Below are 18,691 nucleotides of genomic sequence, written 5' to 3' on the forward strand. Positions count from 1 at the left end.
ATTATTATTATATACAGTATATTATATTATTATTATATACAGTATATTATTATTATATACAGTATATTATATTATTATTATATACAGTACATTATATTATTATTATATACAGTATATTATATTATTATTATATACAGTATATTATATTATTATTATATACAGTATATTATATTATTATTATATACAGTATATTATATTATTATTATATACAGTATATTATTATTATATACAGTATATTATATTATTATTATATACAGTACATTATATTATTATTATATACAGTATATTATATTATTATTATATACAGTATATTATATTATTATTATATACAGTATATTATATAATTATTATATACATTATATTATTATTATATACAGTATATTATATTATTATTATATACAGTATATTATATTATTATTATATACAGTATATTATATTATTATTATATACAGTATATTATATAATTATTATATACAGTATATTATATAATTATTATATACATTATATTATTATTATATACAGTATATTATATAATTATTATATACATTATATTATTATTATATACAGTATATTATATAATTATTATATACATTATATTATTATTATATACAGTATATTATATAATTATTATATACATTATATTATTATTATATACAGTATAGTATATAATTATTATATACATTATATTATTATTATATACAGTATATTATATTATTATTATATACAGTATATTATATAATTATTATATACATTATATTATTATTATATACAGTATATTATATTATTATTATATACAGTATATTATATAATTATTATATACATTATATTATTATTATATACAGTATATTATATAATTATTATATACAGTATATTATATAATTATTATATACATTATATTATTATTATATACAGTATATTATATTATTATTATATACAGTATATTATATAATTATTATATACATTATATTATTATTATATACAGTATATTATATAATTATTATATACAGTATATTATATAATTATTATATACATTATATTATTATTATATACAGTATATTATATTATTATTATATACAGTATATTATATTATTATTATATACAGTATATTATATAATTATTATATACAGTATATTATTATTATATACAGTATATTATATTATTATTATATACAGTACTGGGCAAACGTTTTAGGCAGGTGTGAAAAAATGCTGTAAAGCAAGAATGCTTTCAAAAATAGACATTAATAGATTATAGATAGATTAATAGATTATATTTATCAATTATCTAAATGCAAAGTGAGTGAACAGAAGACAAATCTAAATCAAATCCATATTTGATGTGACCACCCTTTGCCTTCAAAACAGCATCAATTCTTGGTGGTACGCTTGCACAAAGTCAGGGATTTTGTAGACATATAGTTAAACAATTATACCAAACAGGTGCTAATGATCATCAATGATCATCAATTCAATATGTAGGTTGAAACACAATCATGAACTGAAACAGCTGTGTAGGAGGAATAAAACTGGGTGAGGAACAGCCAAACTCAGCTAACAAGGTGAGGTAGCTGAAGACAGTTTACCGTCAAAAGTCATACACCATGGAAAGACTGAGGACAGCCACAAGACACAAGGTAGTTATACTACATCAACAAGGTCTCTCCCAGGCAGACATTTCAAGGCAGACAGGGGTTTCCAGATGTCCAAGCTCTTTTTGAAGAAGCACAAAGAAACGGGCAACGTTGAGGACCGTAGACTCAGTGGTCGGCCAAGGAAACTTACTGCAGCAGACGAAAGACACATCATGCTTACTTCCCTTCACAATCAGATGTCCAGCAGTGCCATCATCTCAGAATTGGCAGAAAACAGTGGGACCCTGGTATACCCATTTACTGTCCTGAGAAGCCTGGTCAGAAGTGGCCTTCATGGTAGACTTGCGGCCAAAAAGCCATTCCTCCGACGTGGAAACAAGGCCAAGCAACTCAACTATGCACGAAAACACAGGATCTGAGGTGCAGATTAATGGCAGCAGGTGCTCTGAACTGATGAGTAAAATACTTGGCTGTAGCAGAAGGCAGTTTGTTCGCCAAAGGGCTGGAGAGGGGTACACGAATGAGTGTCTGCTGGCAACAGTGAAGCATGGTGGAGTTCCTTGCAAGTTTGGGGCTCCATTTCTGCAAATGGAGTTGGGGATTTGGTCAGAATGAATGGTCTCCTCAATGCTGAGAAGTACAGGCAGATCCTTATCCATCGTGCAATACCACCAGGGAGGCATGTGATTGGCCACAAATGTATTCTGCAGCATGACAACAATCCCAAACATACAGCGAAAGTCATTAAGAACTACCTTCAGCGTAAAGAAGAACAAGGAGTCCTGGAAGTGATGGTATGGCCCCCACAGAGCCCTGATGTGAACATCATCATGTCTGTCTGGGAATACATGAAAAGAGAGAAGCACCTGAGGCTGCCTAATTCCACAGAAGAACTGTGGTTAGTTCTCCAAGATGTTTGGGCCAACCAACTTGCCGAGTTCCTTCAAAAACTGTGTGCAAGTGTACCTAGAAGAATTTATGCTGTTTTGAAGGCAAAGGGTGGTCACACCAAATATTGATTTCATGTAGATTTAACTTCTGTTTACTCACTTTGCATTTAGATAATTGATAAATATAATCTATTAACATGTCTATTTTTGAAAGCATTCTTACTTTACCACATTTTTTCACACCTGCCTAAAACTTTTGCACAGTATTATATTTAATAATAATAATATAATATACTGAAGATAATAATAATAATATAATATACTGTATTTAACAATAATAATATAATATACTGTATTTAATAATAATAATATAATATACTGTATTTAACAATAATAATATACTGTATTTAATAATAATAATATAATATACTGTATTTAACAATAATAATATACTGTATTTAATAATAATAATATAATATACTGTATTTAATAATAATAATAATATAATATACTGTATTTAATAATAATAATAATATAATATACTGTATTTAATAATAATAATATAATATACTGTATTTAACAATAATAATATACTGTATTTAATAATAATAATAATAATATAATATACTATATTTAATATAAATAATATAATACACTGTATTTAATAATAATAATATAATATACTATATTTAATAATAATAATAATATAATATACTGTAGATAATATTGTGAGGACATAGAAGTCCTCCAGACATGTGGGTCTTTCCATAGTTTATCCATCTCTCTCTGAGGCTGTGGCTTTGAGTCATCTGCAATGACCTATGTGTCTCATTAGCTCAGAGTCCTCAGCAACAGCCAAGTGGGACAGTACACTGCACTGCTCATCAGACACATGACATGTACCCAATGATACTTCCAAGAAGACTGTGGTATAGACAAGATACACAATGATGGCCAAACTCCACTAATCAATTATGTTTTTGTTCAATTTAGATGTGATCAGAAAAAGTGGTCTCTCTCTCTCTCAATTCAATTCAATTCAATTCAAGGGGCTTTATTGGCATGGGAAAAATATGTTAACATTGCCAAAGCAGGTGAAGTAGATAATATACAAAAGTGAAAAAACAAAAAAAATGAACAGTAAACATTACACTCACAGAAGTTCCAAAAGAATAAAGACATTACAAATGTCATATTATGTACAGTTGAAGTCGGAAGTTTACATACACTTAGGTTGGAGTAATTAAAACCTGTTTTTCAACCACTCCACAAATTTCTTGTTAACAAACTATAGTTTTGACAAGTCGGTTAGGACATCTATTTTGTGCATGACAAAAGTCATTGTTCCAATACTTGTTTACAGACAGACTATTTCACTTATAATTCACTGTATCACAATTCCAGTGGGTCAGAAGTTTACATACACTAAGTTGACTGTGCCTTTAAACAGCTTGGAAAATTCCAGAAAATGATGTCATGGTTTATAAGCTTCTGATAATTAACATCATTTGAGTCAATTGAAGGTGTACCTGTGGATGTACCTCAAGGCCTACTTTCAAACTCAGTGCCTCTTTGCTTGACATCATGTGAAAATCAAAAGAAATCAGCTAAGACATCAGAAAAAAAATGTAGACCTCCACAAGTCTGGTTCATCCTTGGGAGCAATTTCCAAATGCCTGAAGGTACCACGTTCATCTGTACAAACAATAGTACGCAAGTATAAACACCATGGGACCACGCAGCCGTCATACCGCTCAGGAAGGAGGCGCGTTCTGTCTCCTAGAGATGAATGTACATTGGTGCATAATGTGCAAATCAATCCCAGAACAACAGCAAAGGACCTTGTGAAGATGCTGGAGGAAACAGATACAAAAGTATCTATATCCACAGTAAAACGAGACCTATATCGACATAACGTGAAAGGCCGCTCAGCAAGGAAGAAGCCACTGCTCCAAAACCGCCATGAAAAAGCTACAGTTTTCAACTGCACATGGGGACAAAGATCGTACTTTTTGGAGAAATAGATAGTCCTCTGGTCTGATGAAACAAAAATAGAACTGTTTGGCCATAATGACCATCATTATGTTTGGAGGAAAAAGGGGGAGGCTTGCAAGCCGAGGAATACCATCCCAACCGTGAAGAACGTGGGTGGCAGCATCATGTTGTGGGGGTGCTTTGCTGCAGGAGGGACTGGTGCACATCACAAAATAGATGGCATCATGAGGAGAGAAAATTATGTGGATATATTGAAGCAACATCTCAAGACATCAGTCAGGAAGTTAAAGCTTGGTCGCAAATGGGTTTTCCAAATGGACAATGACCCCAAGCATACTTCCAAAGTTGTGGCAAAATTGGCTGAAGGAAAACAAAGTCAAGGTAATGAAGTGGCCATCACAAAGCTCTGACCTCAATCCTATAGAAAATTTGTGGGCAGAACTGAAAAAGCGTGTGCGAGCAAGGAGGCCTAGAAACCTGAATCACTTACACCAGCTTTGTCAGGAGGAATGAGCCAAAATTCACGAAACTTATTGTGGGAAGCTTGTGGAAGGCTACCCGAAACGTTTGACCCAAGTTAAACAATTTAAAGGCAATGCTACCAAATGCTAATTGAGTGTGTGTAAACTTCTGAGCCACTGGGAATGTGATGAAAAAAATAAAAGCTGAAATAAATAATTCTCTCTCCTATTATTCTGACATTTCACATTCTTAAAATAAAGTGGTGATCCTAACTGACCTAAGCCAGGGAATTTTTACTAGGATTAAATGTCAGGAATTGTGAAAAACTGAGTTAGAAAACTACAGTATATTGCTAAGGTGTATGTAAACTTCCGACTTCAACTGTATACAGTGGGGCAAAACAAGTATTTAGTCAGCCACCAATTGTGCAAGTTCTCCCACTTAAAAAGATGAGAGGCCTGTAATTTTTATCATAGGTACACTTCAACTATGACAGACAAAATGAGAATAAATAAATCCAGAAAATCACATTGTAGGATTTTTAATGAATTTATTTGCAAATTATGGTGGAAAATAAGTATTTGGTCACCTACAAACAAGCAAGATTTCTGGCTCTCACAGACCTGTAACTTCTTCTTTAAGAGGCTCCTCTGTCCTCCACTCGTTACCTGTATTAATGGCACCTGTTTGAACTTGTTATCAGTATAAAAGACACCTGTCCACAACCTCAAACAGTCACACTCCAAACCCCACTATGGCCAAGACCAAAGAGCTGTCAAAGGACACCTGAAACAAAACTGTAGACCTGCACCAGGCTGGGAAGACTGAATCTGCAATAGGTAAGCAGCTTGGTTTGAAGAAATTAACTGTGGGAGCAATTATTAGGAAATGGAAGACATACAAGACCACTGATAATCTCCCTCGATCTGGGGCTCCACGCAAGATCTCACCCCGTGGGGTCAAAATGATCACCAGAACGGTGAGCAAAAATCCCAGAACCACACGGGGGGACCTAGTGAATGACCTGCAGAGAGCTGGGACCAAAGTAACAAAGCCTACCATTAGTAACACACTACGCCGCCAGGGACTCAAATACTGCAGCCAGATGTTTCCCCCTGCTTAAGCCAGTACATGTCCAGGCCTGTCTGAAGTTTGCTAGAGAGCATTTGGATGATCCAGAAGGAGATTGGGAGAATGTCATATGGTCAGATGAAACCAAAATATAACTTTTTGGTAAAAACTCAACTCGTCGTGTTTGGAGGACAAAGAATGCTGAGTTGGATCCAAAGAACACCATACCTACTGTGAAGCATGGGGGTGGAAACATCATGCTTTGAGGTTGTTTTTCTGCAAAGGGACCAAGACGACTGATCCGTGTAAAGGAAAGAATGAATGGGGCCATGTATCGTGAGATTTTGAGTGAAAACCTCCTTCCATCAGCAAGGGCATTGAAGATGAAACGTGGCTGGGTCTTTCAGCATGACAATGATCCCAAACACACCGCCCGGGCAACGAAGGAGAGGCTTCGTAAGAAGCATTTCAAGGTCCTGGAGTGGCCTGGCAGCCTCAAAGCATGATGTTTGCACCCCCATGCTTCACAGTAGGTATGGTATTCTTTGGAGGCAACTCAGCATTCTTTGTCCTCCAAACACAACGAGTTGAGTTTTTACCAAAAAGTTATATTTTGGTTTCATCTGACCATATGACATTCTCACAATCTTCTTCTGGATCATCCAAATGCACTCTAGCAAACTTCAGACGGGCCTGGACATGTACTGGCTTAAGCAGGGGGACACGTCTGGCACTGCAGGATTTGAGCAGGTCTAAAATTTTGTTTCTGGTGTCCTTTGACAGCTTTTTGGTCTTGGCCATAGTGGAGTTTGGAGTGTGACTGTTTGAGGTTGTGGACAGGTGTCTTTTATACTGATAACAAGTTCAAACAGGTGCCATTAACACAGGTAACGAGTGGAGGACAGAGGAGCCTCTTAAAGAAGAAGTTACAGGTCTGTGAGAGCCAGAAATCTTGCTTGTTTGTAGGTGACCAAATACTTATTTTCCACCATAATTTGCAAATAAATTCATTAAAAATCCTACAATGTGATTTTCTGAATTGTTTTCTCTCATTTTGTCTGTCATAGTTGAAGTGTACCTATGATTAAAATTACAGGCCTCTCTCATCTTTTTAAGTGGGAGAACTTGCACAATTGGTGGCTGACTAAATACTTTTTTGCCCCACTGTATGTGTGACTTCCACGTTGAGGCCCTCTTTGCGGGTGTGGAGTGCATGGGGTGGGCAGGAGGTGCATAGGTCTGATCTGAGGGGGCCTAAATGGGGTGTAGGCATGGTTGACTAGGGGGGTTGTTGATTGGTTGGGGTGGGGGTGTGGATGTGGCTGATGGTGTTGTGGTCTGGATGTAGGTGTGGGTCTTCTATGAGTAGATCCGGGGGAGGGGGGTCCCGCAGGTCTGGGAGAGTGTCTCCCTGGTCTGGGCGTTGTGTCTATTGATCTGTTGCTCCTGTGTGAAGTGTTGGGGCTGTGTTTGAGAGCGTTGTCCTTTAGTGTCCGGCAAAGGTGGGCACTGCAGCTTTGTATAGGTGGACCTGGTCATAAAGGCTGTTCAAGTCCAGGGTGGAGTGGTGGGCCAGGTAAACATTTGGTTTTGAGGCACAGTCACAGGAAATACTTGCGTTTACCCGCTGTATGGTAGCATGGTGGAAGTCTTTTCGTGGTAGCAGGGTGGATATAACCACTTGTGCATTGGGGAAAGTGGAATGTTCAGCTGTGGTGTCGAGAGTTTTGTCGGGATCTGAGGTGGGCTGTTCTGCTGGCTTCTCTGTGGGGGTGGCCACCTCTCCAGTGGGTTGTTCTCTGTCACCTGCCATCACCCTCACCCTCTCATCCAGCAGTCTGATCCTCTCCTCTAGTGCTCTGTTCTTCTCCTGCTTTTTCTCCTGTTGAAGTTGTCTCACTACAGTCCAGAGTGCAGATATGTCTCCCTCCACCTCCAGCTCTCCGGGTCTGGTTAAGGGGGTGTTGTTGTGCTGGACTGTTGTTTGGGTCTGTGCTGACTGGAGTGTAATCACCTGCTGTTCCAGCTTCACCTGTCTGACCAGTTTTTTTCTTCAAACCAAGCTGCTTACCTATTGCAGATTCAGTCTTCCCAGCCTGGTGCAGGTCTACAATTTTGTTTCTGGTGTCCTTTGACAGCTCTTTGGTCTTGGCCATAGTGGAGTTTGGAGTGTGACTGTTTGAGGTTGTGGACAGGTGTCTTTTATACTGATAACAAGTTCAAACAGGTGTCATTAATACAGGTAACGAGTGGAGAACAGAGGAGCCTCTTAAAGAAGAAGTTACAGTTCTGTGAGAAATCTTCTGCCAGAAATCTTGCTTGTTTGTAGGTGACCAAATACTTATTTTCTACCATCATTTGCAAATGAATTCAGATTGTGATTTCTGGATTTTTTTTTCTTCTCATTTTTCAGCTGGGTGAATTTATCCTTCATTTCAATGAAGGAGTAGTACTCTGTGCTGGGAGGTTGACTTTCTGCTTGGGGTTGCCTGTCTGTGGGGTTATATAATGAAGAGGTCTGGTCTGACCTGCTCGGGGTGGGGGTATCTTCTCAAGGGAGAGCTTCTCCTGCTGAGCTAATTCTTTGATTAGGTGAAAGTCCAGCTGAAACTGTTTGGGGTTGCCCTGTACAATACAGTTCCAGACTTATAGAGATGTATATTAGCTGACTCAGAGTCCTCGTTGTCTAGTATCCTGAGTTTCCACCCCTCGGTAACACCCCACCCTCTTAACAGAGGGGTAGTGTGCTAATATAGCCCTGTGCCATGCCAGGGGATGGTCTGTGTGGAAAATGAGGTTGCTGATGTTCCCATTTTTATAATAGTCAGCAAAAAGTGTCTCTTGATTTTCCATAAGGAGCTTCATTTTGTGCTCTTTTCGTGTCTTATCATTCTTTACATAAACAGGGTACTATATTTTAATTACCTCTGAACAGCGGGAGGCAGCTTCTATGGCCTCTCCATTTGGTTGGAGTAGACTGCGCGACTCTCCTGCCATTGTTGGGCTAAAGGGCTTTGATACCTCTCACTTGACACGTCAGTGCTAATTGAAGTTGTATCAAGCTTGGTAGCCTTAACTTGGCATTCAGAGTCCTCATAAAATAATGTAATGTATCATCTCCTTGGCTTTTGGAAATGAAATATAGCTTCAGACTAAACATTACTCACTCAATTCCAGGTTGGATGGTGTTTCCAGGTTTCTGTTGTTTTTCAGAGCATTTGCTGTTTAGCTTTGGAATAATTATCTTTGGTAGTCTCTCTCTGAGAAAAACACAGACATTTGCTGTTCTGTAGATATTTATTTTGGTTTGCCCTGTCATTTGGGGAGAACTGCAGTAGAACTGACAGGCATTAATGGCAGGGGCCTAGAAGGCTGTGTCTAAGAACATAAACAGACAAACTGGATAAAATAGCCTCAAACATAAGACTGGCCATAACGAAGCATTGCTGTCATCAGGAAAGTGAATCATAGCGGAGTTTATTAACCTTAAGTGAACATAAACATGATAAATTAAGTGAAACTGACTGTAGACTGAAATAAAAAAAACTCTGGTCTCATGCTACTTCAGTCTACTGCCAAGAGAGAAGTAGTAGTTCAAGTTATTTAAAGATTGAAGGCTTGAGGTTTATGGTTTATAGGAATTGATCTCATTGCAGCTTTGGATTGTGTGTTAGTGTAGGCGATGATGTTGACGGATATGACAGTGATGATGATGATGATGAAAACAGTGGTGGTGGTGATGATGACGAAGATGACATAGAACTTAGATGCAGTCCTTACCTGTGTGTGAGCGCAGGTGGCGTTTGAGGGTGGTGTGGCTGGGGAAGGTGTGGTCACAGTGGCTGCAGACGTAGCTGTGCATCCCTGCATGGACCTCCATGTGCTGCTGCAGAGCCTTCTGGGTCTGGAACCGCTTGGCACACAGCAGACAGAACACTGCCATGTCTGTCCCTGGAGACCACACAGAGACACAGACAGTTATTTCAGGACCAAACATACACTCAGTGGGGAAACTGGATCACTCAACTCTGAGCCTGAGCCTGAGTGTTCTGAGGAGAACACTTCTTTCAAAGAGCAAAGTGTTTCTTCCTAAACTAACCCCCTTGACAGGCGTGAAATACATTCAGTTTGACTTTATACACTTTTCTGATTGACGTTGACTTGGAAGTCATGGTCTTTTCGAGATCTTTTTTTAACACAATACACAGGATGTTGGAACTGTCAATCACATAATCAATGCCTTCTCCTTATAGGATGTTAAAAGCGGAATTATTCTCCTCAATCCCCATCAAGCCTGTGTTCAAGCAGCCTCTGAAGTCCTCTGTGTCTGTTTACAGAGAGGCTGATAGAAGCTCCACCCTGAACGATGCCTCCACTATGAGCTATGTGCTGAATGTTAAGTAGTGATATCAAGCCATTAAAGGCAGGACTGCAGGAAAAACACAATCCTTTTAATCCTGTGTGTGACCTGGCATCACTTTGGGGCTGCTCTCCTGTTGCACTGAGAGTGGAGTGGAATACAGATAGGGAAACACAGGCTAGTTTTACTCACACAGGATCTGTGAAGAACCACCATTAAATACACTCACAAACATTATACAGGGTTCTTACTTGTTCTTAACACTATTCAATGACCCCTTTGCTTATCCCTTTCATGAAAATCCAAATGTGACGTAGGACTGAATGATCAGTTCATTGGGTAATCAATTCCACTGATAATAATGTACGAGTCTTGCAGAGAGGTGGTTAATGTTAGGTTATGAGGTCGGTATTTCTGTCTGCTCGGGTTGAGGATCATTTACAACGCAGGTCCCATCGCTCACGACTGGGATTCAATCAGACATCTCCAGCGGTGGATCATTAGTAAACAGGAGGCTATGCCAGCGTTTCATTGGAATTCAAGTGGGGTTGCTGAGTTGCATTTAAAATGCAGTCTGATGAGGTCCACTAAATCAAATCATTTGTTACTGTTATTGAAGTGCCTTGAGGCAACTGGCAATTAAATTGGAATTAGTACAGGAAAGAGATACAGCACACTCACACTAATACAGGAGATTGTCAGACAGTGTTTGGAGTTCAATCAAGTTAACAGACAAGGATATTTATAGTCAATAATTCCAACAATTTCAGCAATAAATCATAGTACCTCTCTATTGTTTACCATTTTCCTGCAATCCACATGCCAAAATCTTTATTTTATTTTAGTCATGATTACTCCCAGATACATTTCACTTATTGAACCATTACATAACCTACTCTGAGTGAGTCAGTCAGTGCCTCACATTACACGTGGTCCTCTTCACAAATGACTGGGAATACACAACGTGAAAGTCCTAGCTTACATTAGGTCTCATTTATAGGATAAAATGTGTCACTAATATTCAGAATATTTCTAAGATTACATGCATCTGTGCTATTTTTCTTTTCTCTCTCGTTATTAGATATTGATCATGGGACTTGATGGAATTAAAGTAGGCTATGAGCTTGCTGTGGTTATCCCCTAAACGGCACTAGGAGAATTTAGCATTAATTCTACTCAATAACAAAGAAGAGAGAAGATGAGAGATGTTCTCCACTCCACACAATGCAGCAGAAAGAGGGCCTACTGGAATGCACTGCACCTGTTAACTAGCTTTATTCCAGTGGCCATCTATCTTCACAATAGAAACACAATGTGGTTCGGACCCTCAATGGCCAGATCCATTAGTCATAGGCTCTTCATGCAACTCCTACACTTCCAGGCTTTGTGTAGTAGCCTAATGATCAGGGCTTTTCTCACCCACAGACCACAATGTTTTACCGATGGACAAAAGATCTTCCCTGTACCGCCCCCAACCCTGACTAGACAGGAAAGCTTCTCTGTTATGTCTCACTGTCCAGCTGACTATCTACTTTCTTTAGTTTCAGATTTTTTTCTAAAGAAGCAGAGCTACCTCTTGGCTGGAATGCACCAACAATCTGGGCTAAATGAACATGTATCCTGAAAAGTAAAAAAGACCGGTGGTACTAAATGGTGAATCATCTAAGAGAAATGTGTCAAGCCGTTCAATCTCCATGCGTCAGCAGGGGGCGTGCTCTCTACTCTTCTACTCCCTCTAGCCTCCAACATGCTGGATAGGACCTCAAATGATACAGCACCATGAGTTACTTTAGTTCTGTATGATTTTCCTCAGAAAATGTTCTCACTCAGGATCATTCCTCAGCTCTTCTCATTCATTCATTCTTGAAATGACCATTTAATGACCATTCCCATATGTCTGCATTCTGCCTATTTTGAGCACTAAACCATTAAACAGTATGGATTCATTCTTGTTCTACTTGTCATGTCCTGCTTCTAGACACTCAGATGCTCAGTCAATACCCTCTCATCCCACTGCCATGAAAATAATGTGAAACTGTCAAAACAAAAGTTCTCGCTTAACAATGATCTCAGTCCCACCTCCACAGTGACAACTCCTTGAGTAATAGAGTAGTTACCAGAAACAACTCAACTTAATTGAAAGAAAATAACAGAAGCACTAATACAAATAGTCCCTCAAATAAAAGCAGTAGATAAAAGTGACAGAGTCAGAGGTGCAGCACATACAGTATGTATCTATGCTGACATTCATTAGTTTGATGACTACCTGCACCATTGCACTCTGTTAACTTTCACACCTAAACACTTGCTTTCACAGCACCTTTTTTCCAGTAGGCTTTGCTCCTAAGTGCAGAGCAGCCTTTCTGTGAGAAAACACAATCTCCAGTAGGCATGCCACTGCTCCCACTGCCCCCTGCTTTCTCACCCTTAACCAGACAAAGGGAATGGGATTTGGTCTTCTGACCTCTTGACCCTAGGTCCTCAATGTGGTAAATACCATGTAATCAATGGTATTCCTCAAAGGCTGGATGGCTGACTGAGCATTGTGCATCTATTGAGTCACACAGGGGAGGGGCCTTGCAGACATTCCACAGAGAAAGATTATTTAACTTCAGTATAGTTTCTCTCAGTAAACTTTAGACAGACAGTGTATACAGAACTAAAATCATTCCAGAGTTCCTATGTTCCAATTAAAAGAGGTGCCAAGAAACAAGACATTTCATAAAAATATTCTAGCCAGGAAGTTCAGCCTGATAGTTCAATTAAACGTCAACCGTTTATCAGATCAGACATCAGATCAGAACATGACATGGGAGCATTTACATAACAGCCTCTCAATAGTCCAACTAAGGCAGGGAACACAGAGGAAGTGGCTCAACAGACAAAAACATGTCTCTAGGCAACCAGATTGGATCATGGCCCTCCTTGGGGTGAAGTGTTCAAACTAATCCCTCCATTCACAAATAAGCAAAAGCCTGTTCCTTTTCTAAAGACTAACAAAAGTTTCCCCACGCTGTGAATCTCACAGTAACCCCACTGCAAATTGAACAAGGGATTGCATAATGTTTATACAGATCTCTGTAATGTTAACCCTCTTTAGGTTTAGTGCACCACAGATCTCCATCTAATCTCATTGGTCTGTGTTAACAGCACGTTTCTGTGCAGGTCTCACCATAACTACACTACAAAGCAACCATGGACTGCTCCTTTAAACCAGTTTACAAAAGAAGGTATGAATAGTTAAAGAGCTGTTTTGCTCAACCTACACAGTGGCTCTGGGAAATACTGATCTATGAAGCTAAAGAGTTTAAACTAATTTTCTTAAGATCGTTGAAAGTACTATGTCACACTCTTTAAAGAGCTTATTGGGTTAAGTCAGATTTGCTGAAAGGAGTTATAACTGATTGGCTCAACATCAAGGCGCTATGAGTAAAACTCCTAATATGGCTCACCTCAGCATGTTCACTCACTAGCTGCCCCTGTGACCCAGTTACACATATACACTATGTACATTACATTGAGCAATGAGCACCAGACCGTATATGACCCAATGCCTTCCCTACGAGTAAAATATTTTGAAAATACGTATTTTTGGTTGAAAAGACATTGAAAAGACTGTGAAAAGACATTGGAAATATGTCTTTCAACCAATTTTGCACACTGGGTTCAGACTGCGTCCCTGTAGACTATATGTTATGATAAGTCTAGAGACAGACAGTAACCATACAGAACCTCAGATGATCCCAGGTAGGCCAGCCACTGATCAGCAGACCGCTAATCTAGTGAAGAACAACCAGCTCAATAATTAATGCAACAAGAGATACGTTGCTCGTGTTTAACCACCCTTCCATCTTCCATGGCCCGTTTCATTGAGGTCACCTGCTGTCTCCAATCTGGATGATTAGCATATTTTGCCAATAGCATTCACTATGAAGTACATGAAGACAGAGTAGAAGCCTACAGGGCCTGAATGACTGGACTAGCACTAGGCAGTGTGTACTTTGTAGCTAGAGGCCAGCAAAATAGACTGGGGTGTAAGTAGAGTACAGTATGACTCAGTACTTGAAGATCTGTACCAATGATTAGCTATTTATAAGTGGAATGGTGGTATACATTTCAACCGATTGCATATTTATTATTGTGAATGCAGCTTGCACAATAATTATTGCGCAATTAGATGAGGTCTATTTCATTGAGAAGTGGCTATGCTATGCACTTAGGCAGTATTGAATGTACAAGAAAGTGTGATGGAGTAGGATGTGTTCTCTGTTTAATAGGGGTTATGTGTACTGTGGACATTCAGTACAGGAAGTGTTTATGTGTAGGATAAGGGCAGCTGTTTGTAAGAACACACAAAGACAGCACTCTTAGGGCCTTCTCCTGCAGGCAAGGTGGCAGAATGGTTAGCCACTATGTTCTGCACCATGTCCAGTCCATTACTACGCTCTATGATTTGCTTACATTTTCCAAAACTGTTCAAACAAGATGATACCACAGAGAACCTAGCTAACATGGTCTAATGAAATAAGGTCATTGTTGCTTGAGAGTTTGAGACAGTTCCATTATTTTATTTTGGGCACTCACAAGTAGGTCAGAGGCAAAGCAGACGGCAACTGTGACAGAGAGGGCTGTGGCGGAGATGGAGTAAACAGCACCACATGATGTTGTTTTCCTGGGAGTCCTGGCATCCAATGCCACCAACCCTTCCAACCAATGCCCTCAGGAACTCCCCCCTAAACCAGCCCCTTAATGCCAACCCACAGCCACTCACCTCTGACATTCACATTGCCAAAACACACTCTCACTGACTGGAAATAAGCTAGGCTCTGCAGTGCAGTCCCTATAGCGTGATTGATATGAGAGCCAACCAGGTCTTTGTCAGGTAGGGGTGTTTTCCTTCTTGAGGAGAATAGATCAGTAAACTAAAGGGCTATGGCTGCTAAGGTCTGACCTGTGATAATGTCTGTTTGGCTTCCTGGCATACTGTCACATGTATTTTTTATTTTATTTTATATAACTAGGCAAGTTAAGAACAAATTCTTATTTACAATGACGGCCTGCCCCGGCCTAACCCAGATGACGCTGGGTTGTCCCTATGGGACTCCCAATCACGGCCGGATGTGATACAGCTTGGACATGGGGATATACAAAGCCATGGTAACAAGATTCATTCAGCCAGTGATCTCAAAGGTTATAAACCTAGGATGTGTTGAAAGTATAATCAAAAGAGGACCATAGCGCACTTCAAGTTTGATTGGTGCGTTAAACCAGTGAATCCTTCTTCAGTGTTTAAGTTACACACTGAAGAAGGCAAATAAGCAGAAACGTCTGTTTATGCTATCCTGATGCAGTAAGAATATATATTGTTTTAAAGAAATAAGCTTTATGTGATATCTTTTTGAGTGCAGAAGACCTGTCACACTTTTTCGCTTGTGTTGAAAGTATAAGAACATACAGTGAATGCATAATCTAAAAGAGAATGTGTACAGTAGCTGAATTCCCTAAAACCACCAAACAGCTCCAAAAAAATCATACCATTCTGGTCAGAGCACGAAGTATACAAAGTGGCAGTAAGAGGGTCATTTATCACACTAGACCAAGTTGAGATCATGACAAAATGAGTGTGTAATGCCATCCTGTACCCTGCACTAGATACGCTGCCAAGCCGATAACTGACCCCTGGATGTTTACAACCTGAAGGAGAGGAGGTAGAAACTTTAGGCATCGTTAACACCCCTCCATGCCCACAGACATTAACTATTCATATTGTGTGTGGCACCTGGAGTTACAGTTACATGCCAATGCTTCAGAGCGGGTTATCAGCTTTCTCTGACAGTAGCAGAAAAGGTGTGGATTCTGACACTCATTGTGGATCGACTGTAGGATTTGTCTAAGATGATTAAAGGTAAAGTTTAATTTAGATACTGTAATGACTGGGATTCAGGCACTGGGAGAGGGTCTGAATATTTGGAAGGAAGACAAACATAGGCAGTTTTTCTTTCAACCTCATTTGTGTAACTTCGGTAGGAGATACCCAGTCACCTGATTAGAGGAGTGTCTCGCTAATTAAAACAATTGGGTTTCAGAATAGTTCCCAGGAACTGATGTCCATTATCTTCTGAGCTAGAGAGGATAAATAGAATCTATCACCATGAGATCATTCCCAAACAAAATGTGTTGATCCAAGTTGTTGACGTGAGTCAGAGCCATAGAGTAACAACCCTCTGGGCTCATCACGCCCATAGCCTAGATGCATGGCATATCTATGACACTGTCATGTACTTGCAGTGTGGCCTAGGCTTGCCTGGCGTGTCAGGCTTGCCAGCACCGTGGTAAATAGGCATGCACCCACACGGGACACCAGGAGATATTAGTTGGTGATATCTGAGAGGGCCTTCCTGTCCTCGCTAGCCGCTGATAAATTATGGAGCAACATGACAGGGACAGTTTAACCCTGCCAGCACAATAACAAGGATGTTAATCCCCATAGTCATATATTTATTAAACACCTTTTTTTGAATAAGCAGCAAGACAGACAGAATACATTACATATGCAGACCTCAAACGGTGTCTTGTCAATTGTAGCCTGCTTGTTTAAGGGTAGTGAATGAGTGTTTGTGAGTCATTGGGTACCTGTACGTTTTCAACCGTGAGCTATGTTTGTCTGTGTGTGTCTGTGTCTGTCAGACAGTACCTGTGTGCGTGTGTCCGTGTGTCTGTCGTACAGTACCTGTGTGTGTCTGTCTGTGGGCCTCCAGAGCGTCTTCAGCAGAGAATGTAGCTCCACACTGATCACACACCAGGGCCTCAGCTCCAGCTGCAGGGGGACATCTCAGTCATGTGTCATCATCAAACACTCAACATATGGTGTACATTCTTTTGTGAGATGTAAACATTCATGTATACAGTATGAGAAAACAATCAGCAATTTGTACAAAATACTTATGATCATGCTGTAGAGGGTGCAACTGAATTTGATGGATGGGATTCATGGTTATGGCAACCAATGAGCATCTGAATCTCAGATGGCTATAAAAGCTCCACTTTTACTTCCGAATCAAACCAAATTTTTAAAAGGTGAGAAAGCTGTTGGATTAAAACCCATTTCAAACCTTGAGCCAATGCAATGCTCTATTTAAAGGTCACTAAGTAACCATCCTCCTCTGTATACACTTTGGTTGTTTACAGTTACATTATGAGTCACACAGAGTAAAAAAGACCAGAACCCATTGGAAAAAACACAACTCTGGCCAAACAATGGCACCAGACAGTGTTCCATGGCCTCTCTATTTCACAGTGAGGAGCTGAGCTAAAGAGTTGTATTTACCCTGTTATCAGGCTCTGAACAGTGCACAGCCTGTCTGCCTGAGTTGACACAGAAGGACTGGGTGTTCTGTGCACAGCAGACAATCTGAGCCTGCGGCACATGCCTTTATCAAAAACACTCCCTAGCCATCTCCCTCAGTAAAACACAGCACCCTGCTCACCTTTGGAATGCCCTTGTCTTTTCCTATGAAGAGATCAGGGAAGACAAGGGCACTGACACCACTCAGCTATAGGAGATGCCAGTTGCTCTGACAAGTGGTGATTCTGTACACACACACACACACACACACACACACACACACACACACACACACACACACACACACACACACACACACACACACACACACACACACACACACACACACACACACACACACACACACACACACACACACACACACACACTCCCAGCTGTTTGGATGTGGGCTGGCTAGTGGTGAAATGTAAATCGGTTTCAGATCCATACTGGCCCAGGGCTCTTTCACTGATCTATTTTCTGCTCAGCTGGCTTTAAATGAAGTTAAAATGACTAATTAAAACGCCCACAAGCTTTGGAAACTGGGAGCGCTACAGCCTAAATGTAGTCCTCTTTCAACTCTCCCCACCTCCCTGTACAGCTGCACTAGTCCCAGTGCTGTAGCTAGCTACAATCACCTCATCCGCAGATTTCACCTCATTTCAGATATTTGACATTTATCTTGGAAACAAAACATTTCAGCACACTATGTAGCCTTTTCCTAGATGTAGGTAGATGATGTACTGCAGTGCTGTCTTGGCTGAGAGAAGCATTTTAAGGACAGTACATTTATATGTTGTGTGTGTGTGTGTGTTGTGTTCTGTGACAGTGTGTCCAGTGTGTTATGTTCTGTGACAGTGTGTCCAGTGTGTTATATTGGGAGATTGCGCGTGATTAGGGAGGAAGAGAATATAGTGCATTGTCTTGTGCTGTCAAAGGCATGGAGTGTGCTCTCATCCATAACCCATCAAACTGTC

The 18,691-nt window shown here is 39.7% G+C and overlaps 1 protein-coding gene across 2 annotated transcripts in view; it reads right to left on the minus strand.

Annotated features, from left to right (window-relative positions):
• The window catches only part of LOC101268962 (zinc finger and BTB domain-containing protein 16-A), a 31,897-nt gene that overhangs the window by 5,005 nt on the left and 8,201 nt on the right, over window positions 1-18,691 (minus strand). For both annotated transcript variants that reach the window (XR_016491372.1, XM_021582628.3), the window contains exons 4-5: window positions 17,100-17,186; window positions 9,790-9,960 (exon numbers count right to left, since the gene is read on the minus strand). Coding sequence is in view for 1 of the 2 variants with exons in the window: in XM_021582628.3 (XP_021438303.3) it covers window positions 9,790-9,960; window positions 17,100-17,186 (258 nt within the window). In the remaining variant the exon portion in view is untranslated. The remainder of the gene's footprint in view (window positions 1-9,789; window positions 9,961-17,099; window positions 17,187-18,691) is intronic.

This window comes from Oncorhynchus mykiss, chromosome 24, assembly GCF_057628025.1.
Source record: "Oncorhynchus mykiss isolate SJ-2025 chromosome 24, ASM5762802v1, whole genome shotgun sequence".
NCBI classification, from domain to species: domain Eukaryota; kingdom Metazoa; phylum Chordata; class Actinopteri; order Salmoniformes; family Salmonidae; genus Oncorhynchus; species Oncorhynchus mykiss.